The 12,631-nt window shown below is 51.5% G+C and overlaps 1 protein-coding gene across 2 annotated transcripts in view; it reads right to left on the bottom strand.

Annotated features, from left to right (window-relative positions):
- Positions 1 to 12,588, bottom strand: part of PLEKHG5 (pleckstrin homology and RhoGEF domain containing G5) — a 90,139-nt gene extending 77,551 nt beyond the window's left edge. Inside the window, exon 1 of one of the 2 annotated variants that reach the window (XM_075906547.2) lies at positions 10,211 to 12,588. In XM_075906547.2, the coding sequence (XP_075762662.2) occupies positions 10,211 to 10,277 (67 nt within the window). In that variant the 5' untranslated portion in view covers positions 10,278 to 12,588. The remainder of the gene's footprint in view (positions 1 to 10,210) is intronic. The other variant, XM_075906555.2, reaches the window with a different exon arrangement.
- Positions 12,589 to 12,631: the final 43 nt, after the last annotated feature.

Here is a 12,631-nt window from a genome sequence, read left to right as displayed (position 1 = left end):
TGGCTGGGGCTCTCTTGCTGTCTCCGGAACCCAGCCTCAGAGAAGGAAGCGAGTCCGCCCCGTGATCTGCCTCCTGCTCTGTGGCGAGCTAGAGGTGTGCGGTACCTCACGCTTTCAGGCAGCACAAGACAGCTACTCGTGCGGGGCCACTAAGCAAAGACTCCCGTTGAGCAGACAGCCTGCCTAGCAGTCTGGGCCCCCATTTTCCAGCAGGGCAGCCCTGCTCTCGTTCACCGGGAACCGGCAACAGTTCGGAGTCTCCAATGGCTGGGAGTCCCACGAAGGGGCTGAGCCGGGAACTCGAAGGCCAGACTATGCGAGTCTCGAGGAGAACACGGAGAGGCAGAACGTGTCCAAAGGATCGAAACTTCCCAGGAACGAGGCCAGCAGGGGCAGCAAGAGAGGACCACGGAGGAGGAAGAAAGTGTTAAATTCAGAGCACCTCACGCAGCCACAAGCCTTCTTCCTGCCAAAGACCTCCAGCTCCACTGTGAAGGACCGTCCCCGGAGCAGTTTCTGAGCAGCGTGCCCAGCACTGGCAGGGTAAACGAGCAGGGAACCAGGCTGGATTGCCCTGTTTAAGCCCAGACTTGAAATACGTGCCGTACCTGGCCCTTCCTTGAGGGGAGGCCTGTGAAGAACCAACTGCCTTATAGGCTGCGAGACTAGTCAGGACCGGCGCGGTGCTCCAGTCTGACCTCCCAGGTCAGGGTGATGAACGCCCCCAGAGCAGAGCTGTCAGAGACACCCCACTAAGTCAGGGCAGCAATCCACTCCCCCATGGGCTGAACACATTCACCGGGGAGTCACCCAGGAAACTGGAGCCAGCTGCACTGGGCAGACCGGGTCTGGCTGAAAAAGGCTCTCCCTACCACCCCCTCGAAGTAACCCTTCCCAGCCCCAGCAGCCTGGTCCCTCAGCGTGGGGCACAGAGGCGGCTAGCCTGGATTCCAGGACAGCACAAGGCCCACTGCCGATCATTCAAGTTCCTCCCTGTAGCAGAGTCTCTGTCGGAAGCTGGACATTGTGCCGATCGGTTCTTGTTTCTCACTCTCAAGCTGAAAAGGAAACAGAGAACCCCTCCCTGGGGAGCCTCGGTTCATATTCAAGCCACATGCTGACCCCTCCAAACCCAGCGGGCCGGCCCATCCGTACGCACAGAACTGACGCATTTCAAAGGGCACGAGGCACCGGGCCTCATCAAAGCCTCCGAGCCAGAGATGAATGTGTTGCAAAAGGCCAGCCGGCCCCGCAAATTTCTTATCTGCTCCCAGCAGGCTCCCGGCATTCAGGGCAGAGCCAAGTTTCTGGAGGCAGGCCCGGGCTGTATCCCAGGGACGATGCATTGGTTTGCATTTCAGCTCCAGCCCCCGCGCTCTGCCAAGAGTTCAAGCCAGTGGAAATGAGCAACCGGGAGCGTGGGGACCACAGGACCACGTCTAGACAAACAGTGCAGCAAGCTGGGCTGTAAGTCCAGCCCCCCAGGCCTGCTGGGCACGGTCTGGGATGCCAGCCACGGTGCACGACGAGCTCCTGGATACGTACTGCTCTCCGCTTTCAGACAGCGCACGGGGAGAACTCAGTGCTCACAGCAAGCGGCACAGCGAAGGCCCACAGATCTCCAGCCCATGGTGCCAGCACCACACCCTGTTCGTCAGGTGAGCCTCAAACTACACCCCAGAGAGCCCCAGACCCAGAGCGGGGCCCCATGCCACTGCCAGCCACAGGAGCTGGGTCCAATGAGGCCAATTAGCATCCAGGCTGTGAGCGAGACAGGCCTGGGATGTGCCGGTCATCCCTGAGCAATCAAGGCAGAGACGTCCACAGCGCAAAGCGAAGGCATAAACCACGAGAGCTTCCCACCCCCCGGCCCAGCTAAGGTAGAATCGCTCCTGTCCCGGGATCCTGTCTGCAGATTTATCCTGTGCCACTTCGGGTCTCTGCTCACTGAGGGGCAGGCCCACACAGCCGCCTGCAAGCTGGGGAGAGGGCTCTGGGCAGCAAGTGGAGGCAGCTGGAAGGAGAGATCTGTCCGCCTATGCCAGGCCCCAGAGACCACGAGAAGCGTCTTTTCATGCCACCCCGCAGGAGCCTCTGTCTTTTCCTGCCTGTTAAAGAAAAAGCAACTATTTCTAGCTTTCGCTAACAGATCAAATCCCATTCTCCCTGCTACCAGTTCAACTGCATCAAACAGCCCTGAGAACATAACAGCCCTACTGGGTCAGACCAAAGGTCCATCTGGCCCAATACCAATGCCAGGTGCCCCAGAGGGAGTGAATCGAACAGGTAATGATCGCGTGATCTCCCTCCTGCCATCCATCTCCACCCTCTGACAAGCAGAGGCTGGGGACACCATTCCTTACCCATAGTGGCTAACAGCCAGTGATGGACCTAACCTCCATGAATTTATCTAGTTCTCTTTTAAACCCTGTTATACTCCTGGCCTTCACAGCCTCCTCTGGCAAGGAGTTCCACAGATTGACTGTGCGCTGTGTGAAGAACTTTCTTTTATTTGTTTTAAACCTGCTGCCCATTAGTTTCATTTGGTGGCCCCCTAGTTCTTATACTTGTTCCCACAATAAATAACTTTTCCTTATTCACTTTCTCCACACCACTCAGGATTTAAAGACCTCTAACACGTCCCCCCTCAGTTCCAAGCTGAAAAGTCCCAGTCTCTTTAACCTCTCCTCATATGGGACCCGTTCCAAACTGAGATACCAGAACACTGGCAGGGCGCTTCAAAAATGACAACCTGTAACTTGAAGTGCCTCAGGGTTGTTGCCCGGCAAAGGCCCAAATAGAAGGTTACTCTGTTCGTGTTCAAGGAACAACATTTGAAATTCTCTCCCCCTCCTCCCTCCATCAGGAAGAAAACAAAATCCCAGAGGCAGAGCGTCACAACACCGAAATGATTCTTTCCACAAGGACCCTAGAAACAAGTTCAAGCAACATCTTTCTCTCCTTGGCAAAATTCTGCCCCAGCGTCAACACCACTGGCTGCTGGCACTTTGTGCTAATAGAAGGTAAAACTCACACACACGAACTAAGGGAAAATTTCATTTTTTCCAATTTTTAAGAAACTAGAAGAGACACAATTAAGGCAGATGAATTCCTGAGTTGCATAAAAACATTGCAGCTCCCTAAAATGGGAAAAAAGAAAAAAAAGAAAGGGATGAAAAATAAGACAGGCTAAGAACGTTCCAGTCCAATAATTTATCAGTGTCTTCACTATTTTCTTTGAAAACGCCACGCTTGTGGAGTAGCTTTGTTTTGTCTGTACCCTTTGACAGAAAGGTAGCCCAATCCTTATCTGCTTCTATAGGAAAACCCCGCACTTACAACCATTTTTGTAAGTGTGGAAGGGGCTGAAAACCCCCAACTTACATCCTCAGCCCGTATTTACGACGGCACACGATGCCTATCGTAAATGAGGGTTCGAGTTACAACTCCCCCGACTTGCACCGCTTCACCAGGAACTGATTGTGTCGCAAGTCGGGGGCTGCCTGTATTTGCCAACTGTCTAACCTCCATGGGAAAAGAAGTCACACCACTAAGGGTATGTCTACACTACAAAGTTAGTTCGAACTTACGGACGTTAGTTCGAACTAACTTTAATAGGCGCTACACTAGCGCTCCGCTAGTTCGAATTTGAATCGAACTAGCGGAGCACTTAGTTCGAACTAGGTAAACCTCATTTTACGAGGACTAACGCCTAGTTCGAACTAGCTAGTTCGAACTAAGGGCTGTGTAGCCCTTTAGTTCGAACTAGTGGGAGGCTAGCCCTCCCCAGGTTTCCCTGGTGGCCACTCTGGCCAACACCAGGGAAACTCTATGCCCCCCTCCCGGCCCCGGACCCCTTAAAGGGGCACGGGCTGGCTACGGTGCCCGTGCCAGGTGCAAGCCTGCCAGCACCCAGCTAGCAGACCCTGCACCTGGCACGGCACAGAGCCACCCACCCGATGCCCCCCAGCCCACCCCCTCTTGCCGGGACCAGGCTGGCGGCTCCCGGGAGCTTGCCCTGGACCGCAAGAGGCAGGCACCTTCCTGGGCTAGTGCGGACATCGTGGACCTCGTCCACGATCTCCGCACTAGGCACAGGAAAGTGGCCATCTAGGGCAGGAGAGCTGCCAGCCTGGCCACCCAGGACCAGGTGTGCATGAAAATCAAGGGGGTCCACTGAGACCCCCGACCCTGAGCCCTGAGCTTACAATGGCCGTCCTGGGTCAGACCAAAGGTCCAACTAGCCCAGTAGCCTGTCTGCCAACAGCGGCCAACCCTAGGGACCCTGGAGGGGATGGACCGAAGACAATGACCAAGCCATTTGTCTCGTGCCATCCCTCTCCAGCCTTCCACAAACTTTGGGCAGGGACACCACTCCTACCCTCTGGCTAATAGGACTCCATGGACCCAACCTCCATGACTTTATCTCACTTCCCTTTAAACTCTGTTCTAGTTCTAGCCTTCACAGCCTCCTGCAGCAAGGAGTTCCACAGGTTAACTATTTGCTTTGTGAAGAAGAACAACTTTCTCTTACTAGTTTCAAGCCTGCTACCCATTCCTTTCCTTTGGTGTCCTCTAGTCCTTCTTTATGGGAACTCAGGAAGAACTTTTCTGAATGCACCCTCTCCACCCAACCCCTGCTTTTAGAGACCTCTATCCTGTCCCCCCTCCGTCTCCTCTTTTCTAAGCTGAACAGTCCCAGTCTCTGTAGCCTTTCTTCATCTGGGACCTGTTCCCAACCCCTGATCATGTTAGTTGCCCTCCCCTCTCCCAGCCTTTCTCTTCCCCTCTCCCACCTCCTTTTCCCAGTCTCCCCCAGTTTTTTTTCAATAAAGACAGAGTCAATGTTGGAAGAAACGTTATCTTTATTTTGTACATCAATAAGAAGGGGGGCTAAGGAAGGGTAAGTGGAAGGAGGTGAGGGAGGAATGGGGTACGAGCCCCCGATGGGGAGGACTGGGCTGGCTCTGCGGGCTTCTGGGGGTGGAAGCTCTCCTGCAGCCCCCCAATTACTCCCTCTCCCCAGATGGCAGCCTGCGGCAAGTGCAGCCGGGCTGATGGCCGAGTGGTGTGATGTGCCCAGTGTGGGCACTCAGGGCACTCCAAGCCAGAACTTCTTTGCAAGCGGGGCACCCCTTAGAACTGTGTGTCCGGGGTGGGGGTCGGGACCCTTTAAGCGCAGCCCTCGGCTAGCCTGAGACAGCATCTCCATGCTCTAAGTCCTCCTTTTATGCCCTGCCGGCACTGCTTCCGGCCATCCTTAAGCCCTGTTCAGAGTCCACTCAATGTGGACTTGCTAGTTCGAACTAGCAAAACGCTAGTTCGAACTAGTTTTTAGTTCTAGATGCGTTAGTTCGAACTAGCTTAGTTCGAATTAACTAATTCGAACTAAGTTAGTTCGAACTAGCGCTGTAGTGTAGACGTACCCTAACTGATTAGTCAACTGCACCAAAAAAGTTTTTGAAGTTCTAATTGATCTTTGTTTTATTACAGGTTGAACCTTTTTTAGGCCAGCAACCTTGGGACATGACCGGTGCCAAACCAGAGAACTTGCCAGTCCATGGGAGGTCCATATTGTCTAGCAGCATCGCCACTTCACTGCTTGCTGGGCTCTTAGAGGATATTTAGGGGTAAATTAGAGCTAAATAACAGCACAGAACACTGAGAGCCAGGACTGGGGGGCTGTAAAAAAACTTTATGGAAACTTGGACACACCCATGCTAAGTGGACACCCAGCTAACCAACATAACCGACCAGAGAGGTTCAACCTGTATAACTGTAAAAGCTTAAACAATGAATAGCCTAGCAGCACCTTAAAGACTAACAAGACATGTCGATGGGATCATGAACTTTCGTGGACACAGCCCACTTCTTCAGATGACCGGAGTGTTAGAAGTCCAGATCCAAGAATAAATAAGGGAAGGGGGGAGAGGGGTAGTGTGGGACCAAAACCTAACAGGCAGCCTGACTGAGGTGCCTAAGACTTAGTTTTTTAAATACAATGAATGAATAAATGATGCCGAAGAAAATGCAGAGCTCGCTAAGTGACTAAGTTACACTGGTGCAAGCTCTCCCCATTTCCCTGGCTCCTGCACACACCTCTCCTGCTCTCGTAGCAGCAGGAAGGTGCAGAGGGAGACTAACACCTGCTCAGTGTCATCTTCCAGCCTCACGAAGGGAGACGAGTAACAGACTGTTACGCACACGGAAGAAACGCACCTGAACGTTTCAGTTAGGCACGGAAAAGGCCCGCGTCAAGCAAAGGCAATTTATGGCTCAAACCACATAATCTTACGGAACAGCTAGAGCGTGTGCAGCCATTTCTGCCTCCTGTCACCTTCAAACCAGCCAGGCCAACGAGAGAGCTCCCAACTGCGGATTATTCCAGTAACCTGGCCCTGTATTTTATCCATGCACACATGTGAGTTTGCATGTACTCACCACAGCATCCGGCAGGGAAAGCGAGTCTGCAGCAGATTCATATTGTTGCATCAGCATTTTTTAAAGTTCTTCTTTTAACCTTGACTATAACCACAAGCTTCCATAAGCCAGTGTCCATACTGGTTTCAGGTTTCTCAGCTTTGGATGTCAAGGCCACAGAATAGCCTCTCTTTGCATTCCTGTTCATAGATCTGCTGGCTAACGATTCAGGGAGAAGGATATGGTGAATTAAATGCACAGGCTTTAACCAAGCCGTGTCATCAGACGCAAAGTTATTGCATGAAGGAACTTGGAGATAAACTCAGAGGACAGAGGAATTACTTGAGGTGGACACAAACAATAAGCATTGTAATAGGTAGAACCTCGATATTACAAACCCTGGGGAACAGAAGTCATCTGTAAGTCTGAAATTTTTGCAAAACTGAACAGAACATTATGGTTCCTTCAGAAGTTTAGAACTGAATGTTGATTTAACACAGCTTTGAAATTTTACTATGAAGAAGGAAAATGATGCTTTTAGCCATCTTAATTTAAATGAAACAAGTTGAGTGCCCTTAGCTTGTCCATGTTTTTAAAACTTTCCCTCTTAGTAGTTTATGCTTAACACAGTACTGTAGAATATCTGCTTTGGGGTTTTTTGGGGGTCTGCTGCCTGGCTGCACACTTCTGGTTCCAAATGAGGTGACGTATCTGTTTGTAATGGAGATTCTACTGTTCAGCTAAGTGTAGACGCATACATCTGGAACCAAAGAATGCAGGCCGGACTTTAAGAACTGACAGCTTTCTCTTGGGAAGCACAGGCTCTGAGAATGAGGTCACCTGCAGTTAATCAGCTGAACACAAGATCCCAATGTGACATGCTAGCCAAAAGGGCTAACTCAGTTCTGGGATGCATGACCAGGGAAATGTGGAGTACAGAGCATGCAATGGTGTTGCAGCCATGCTGATCCCAGGATAGTAGTGAGACAAGGAAGGTAGGGACAAGATTTTATTGGACCAACTTTTGTTGGGGAAAGAGAGCAGCTTTCAAGAAGTTAGTTTACCTCTGCACTTAGCTCTGTTGCAAACCCTGCTGGAATCATAGAAATTAGGTTGGAGAAGACCTCAGGAGGTCAACTAGTCCAACCTCCTGCTCAAAGCAGGACTGAGCCCAGCTAAATCAACTGTGTTCAGTTTGGAGAGCCGCAATCCAGAAAGGATAACTAGAAAGAGCTCAGAAAATGGCCACAAGAACAATTAAAGGATTAGAAAACCTGCCTTACAGAGAGTGATTTCCTTGAGTCCATCTACTCAGCTTAACAAAGCAAAGGTTAAAGGGTGGCTTGATTAGAGTCTATAAGTATCTGCTTGGAAAACAAAACCTTAAAAATAGGCTCTGCAGACTAGAAGAGAAAGGTGCAACAATCCAAAGGCTGGAAATTGAAGGCATGGATTTTTAACCTAGAGAGCAAGTAAGAATTGGAACAATTTACCAAGGGTCCATGGTGGATTCTCCATCACTGGCAAGTTGGAAATCAAGATTGGACATTTTTCTAAGAGACCTGCTCTGGGAGTTCCTTCCCTGGCCTGTTACACCCAGGTCAGACTAGACGGTCCCTTGCGGCGTTGGAATCTATGAAATATAGACAGTGCATCTAAGAGGGTACAACTAGGAGCAGAGAGGAGGTGAGCAACAGAAAATTCAGGCTCTGTCTCCCGAGCGTCCCATGAGCCCTGCTACACTGCATTCGGATCAAGCCCCAAGGAAAGCGGAGGATGCCGCATTGTTCAATCCAGTTAGAAACAGAGGTGGCATCTTCTTCGAGCAACCCTTGGGAAGTGAATGGAAAGAAGATCTAGCGCACATCTCACCAGTGGGATAGGAACCCCAGATCATGGATATCCACGGAGGTCAATGCGGATACCTGCAGCTCATTTCTGCAGATATACAGATATACAAAAATGCAGTTTTGCTCCTTGCTCCCCACCTAAAAACCGGCCCCTTCACCTCCTTAAAATCCGAGGCGGCTTCATTGATGTAACGTGCTCTTTTTATGGAAACGGGGCTCATGGATTAGGTTACGGCTAAGGCCCAGCACATGCTGCAATGATTTCAGGTTTAGTTTTCACAGACTGATTCTTAAAGAAAAATGTTCTCAGATAAAAATCAAGGTTTGAAATCTGTTTTTATCCATCCTGGTGGGGATGATGCTCCCTGCTGTCCCCATGGATTGAGTTCCCCTCCTCCGAAATTCACAGCCCCTTATTCAGGGGTAAGAATCAGATACCAGAGATTAATGTTCTGCCTTGGGCCTTTGCAAAATGAGATGTGGTGCAAGAAAGAGAGAGAGGTGCCTACAGCAGCAGCCACAGAAGTGAGATTATAGCTCCACTAGCCCAGGGGCTTCCGAGCCCGAAGCGTTTCCTCATCCTGCGAGGCCCGTCTCCTTTTCTCCCTTGCTGTGTTGTGAGCTAAAAGTTCTTTGCTGCAGCCTGTTGTTAATGCAGGACACACACACACACCCTCCCTCCCCTAGGCTGTAGAGAAACCCCCCATGACTCAGAATCCTAGGGCTGGAAGAGCCTCAGGTCAAACCCAAGGCCTTTGGGAGTATTGCAGACAGCTCTCCAAGCTATGCAGAAGGAACCCCTTTGACAAGCCAGATACCTCAGCTTCAGTGCAGCCCCACGGCCTCAGGATATCACTCCGTCCATTTAAGTGCTGCCTGTGTGTTCCCAGTGCCATGGGCTAGGATGAGCCTCCCAATGAATGGGCGAGTAGGTGAGACGGATCCGCAGGCCTGCCCCACAGAGCCCTTCCATCAATGGCGCTGTGGCTTTGTGAAGGTGCGAGCATACTGAAACCAGCTTTGCCTCACTCGCTCACCCAACCAGAATGCCACTTGCTCCCGCGTGCCCCTCCCTGGAAGTCTGCCGCACGACACAGGCCGGGCAAGGACAGAACTAACCAAGCCACCTGAACAGCAGACACAAGTCAGCCTGCTCCTGTTCCAATGACCTTGCGCTGAATCCAGAGGGGGTCCAAGTTCCCGACTTGCTTACGGCAAACGACTGCCACCCATGCCAAGAGACCTGGAGCCGGGTGCATCAGTAGTGAACAGGGTACCCCGCCCCACCCTTTCCTAGGGGGCCACCATGTGGCTCGTGCTCACGCTGGGCCGGGCCCAGGACTCCCTTACGCAGCGCAGCATCCGAGAAGGCTGCAGCGCAAGGTTGGTCGTTCAAGAGACAGGCCAAGAGAACGTGAATCATTTCTGACAGACGTTACGTATCAAAGGCTCCAAGTCTCATCCCCCACCCTCTTGCCTGGCTTCCCCTTGGCATGTGCACAGGGGGCTGCTGTCCGTGGAGGCCAGGGATTTGGGTCTTCCCCGACCAGTCCTGCACTAACTGAAGGGGCAGCACCTGCCTTTAAGCATCAGTTAGGGCTTGCTTTGTTCTCTCCCTAGGGATGCCAGGGAGCCAGCTGCCCTGCGCCGCGCCTTCCCGCTGGAGAAGCGCTCCGTAATTTAGAGCCAGACCATCTCTCACTAGTACATCCCTGCTAATTCCCTGCAGAGCTCTCCGCTCCCACACCATTAACTCATTACCACGCCAATTAACGAGCACACCTTTGGAGCAACACAGTGAGATGCCAAGTGAGCGATTAGAAGCTATCAGAAAGCAGGCAGCTGACGGGTCAGTTCCTATCTGTCCCGAGCCCAGCGCTACAGAGAATGGCAGCTGCCTGCCTTGCGCGGGTTTTCAGTGCGGAAGAGAATTTACTCACTCGTCCCCAGGCGCAGACTGAGCCAGCTCCGAGGAGGGGAACCATACTTGGTGAAGCCCGAGTTCATAGCTGTCAGTGTGGGAGCCTGGCCTCACAGCACCAGGCCCTGCAGGAGAAGGGCCCCCGTTAACACCACGGCGCAGGGATCTGCTTGCTGCAGGAAGGAGCTCGCTGCACTGCACTGCTCTCCTCTAACAGCCACACCGGAGAGTGCGGACTTGAGCTGCTCCACTGACCCGAAAAGCAGCACGTGCTTGGCCTCCGCAGCGGGGCTCTTCCCAGACAGAGCCCCTTGGGTGCGGTCGAGTCTAGAGCTGCGCACTTCCCTCGCCTTCCCATTTGGGTTTCCGTATTTCCCCTCTCCGCCAGTCGTAACGCCTCCCTCCCCCCGCAGCTCAGCCCCACCAGCCTCCAGGCCGCAGCCTCTCACCCTGTGCCAGGCAGGGAGGCTCTGACGTTTTGTGGCAGCACCAAATTTGCTCCCCCCGGATATTTTCCTTCTCCACTGAACCAGAGCCCCTGTCCCTTTGAAAACTCAAAGCACAGGCCACTGGGCATCACCACGGCAGCAGGACGGGTTGCCACAGCAACCCAGCTGCTCAGAGGCAAAGCAGCAGCTTAGTCCCCTTGTCCCGCCCCCTCCATTCAGCGCTGACGTCACAGACAGACAGCAGACGGCCCTTTCACAACTGGCCCGTGTTTCCTTTCTGCTCCCCCGCCTTGCCTGCAAGCCTTGGCTACACCTTGAACTTGGCAGGACCCGTCTGAGGCGGCCCCGTGGTTCACAGGCGGGATTTTTCCCCTTGCTGCACAGATGGCCCCCATATTTATTTTAGCCACTGTTCAGGCGAGTTTGTCAGCCAAGTCTTTCCTGTGCTGCCAGACCCAGCCATATGGAGAGAATTAAGACTGGATTAAGTTAAAGCCTTAACTCTTTCCAAGGCAGCAGTGCAGCACGTCTTCCCGTAAAAGCAGTCCCCGTTCCATTCGCTGGCGCACACATCTCTGCATGTGACGGGGATATGGGACTCTCTTAAAGAACCGGAAAAAAGCATTTCTTGGGGGTTGGTGGGTTCTTCAGAGCAGTGTTAGTGCAGCCCAAGAGCCTGACACTCCGGACAATGCTGCAGCCTTCCTCCTCTTACAGCCTAGTGTTAGCTGTATCAGGACGCCTGCAAACAGGACCCAAGTTCCAAAGATTCCAGAGTCTCTTTCGCAGGAAGGCAACTTCGCCTCACTCAGGACTGGAAAGCTTTTCTTGGGTCTAGTTCAGTCTGCTGCTATTTCCTATACGCCCCCTCCCCCCGGCCGCCACTAGAGTCCGTGTATTACCTCCCAGCTCCCCAAACACTGAACCAGAAGCTGAGTGGACTAGGGCCTGGCCCACACAGGTACGTTTACTGTTGTTACAAATAGGATTAAGTCAAACCAGGCTTAAAAACAACTTCACTGCAAATGTAGACAGAGCCAAGCTGTCTTCAGTGCCTTTTGAGGAACTGCAGTCAAAAGCCAGAAGTCATTTTTAGCACAGACACATTAAGAGCCCATTTCCCAAAGATTGTTCCTTAGATACTATTTCTGGCTCCAAACTGAGATGAGAACAGCCAACAAGTCTACTCACCAACTGGAAAGAATTAGCACCCCAAATTGAAGACCATGAAGTATTTTCTCTACCACCAAACCAGATCATATGCCACTAAATGTACAGGCCAGCTCTTCTCAAAGGAAGCAGAACTTAGTGAGACAGTCGTTACTGCTAGTGACACAGGTACGTCACAAACGTAGTCTCCTTCTATTAACATTTTAGTCTCCATCACCAGCATAGCTGATTTAGGAAGATGTGGGTAGTTAGATGGAGAGAGACAAATCGCTTCCTCAAACATGGATACTTTCAGACTGAAGTAAAAGAAAGATCCAGGAATCAAAGACAGACCAAACCAAGATGAATGTTGTAGTTAAACAGCATGCTTTAGAAGTAACAAGTCTATTGCCATTCCCTATTGCCAACAGAACAGCTCCAGCTTCATTCTGGAGTTGCACTGGGTTGCAGACACAAGCGGTCTACGCTTTTAGCAAGCTTAGATAAAGTCTATAGTCACTTCTCTTCTCATGCAGGTTTTTCACAGCACTCACACCTAAGTGCCATCTCAATCAGATACAACTCAAGGTCACAACACTGACAAGTGACCGGTTTCCCTCTAGCGACCCTATTTGGAAAGTTATAGATCTTGAAAAACTATAGAAATATTTACAAGATGTTACTGGTTTTCAGACAGAAATGATCCAGCTGAACAAAAGACATGAAATGAGGATCAATCCAGCGGCAGTTAAATCACTGAAGATTGAGATTATCAATACACTGAAATTAGCCAGAGAGGTTTAAAAGTATCTTTCCATGGCATCCCCTTCCTATGGTTCAAA

The sequence above is a fragment of the Pelodiscus sinensis genome, chromosome 24 (assembly GCF_052426305.1).
Source record: "Pelodiscus sinensis isolate ZL-2025 chromosome 24, ASM5242630v1, whole genome shotgun sequence".
NCBI classification, from domain to species: domain Eukaryota; kingdom Metazoa; phylum Chordata; order Testudines; family Trionychidae; genus Pelodiscus; species Pelodiscus sinensis.
This window is presented reverse-complemented; position numbering and strand designations above follow the sequence as displayed.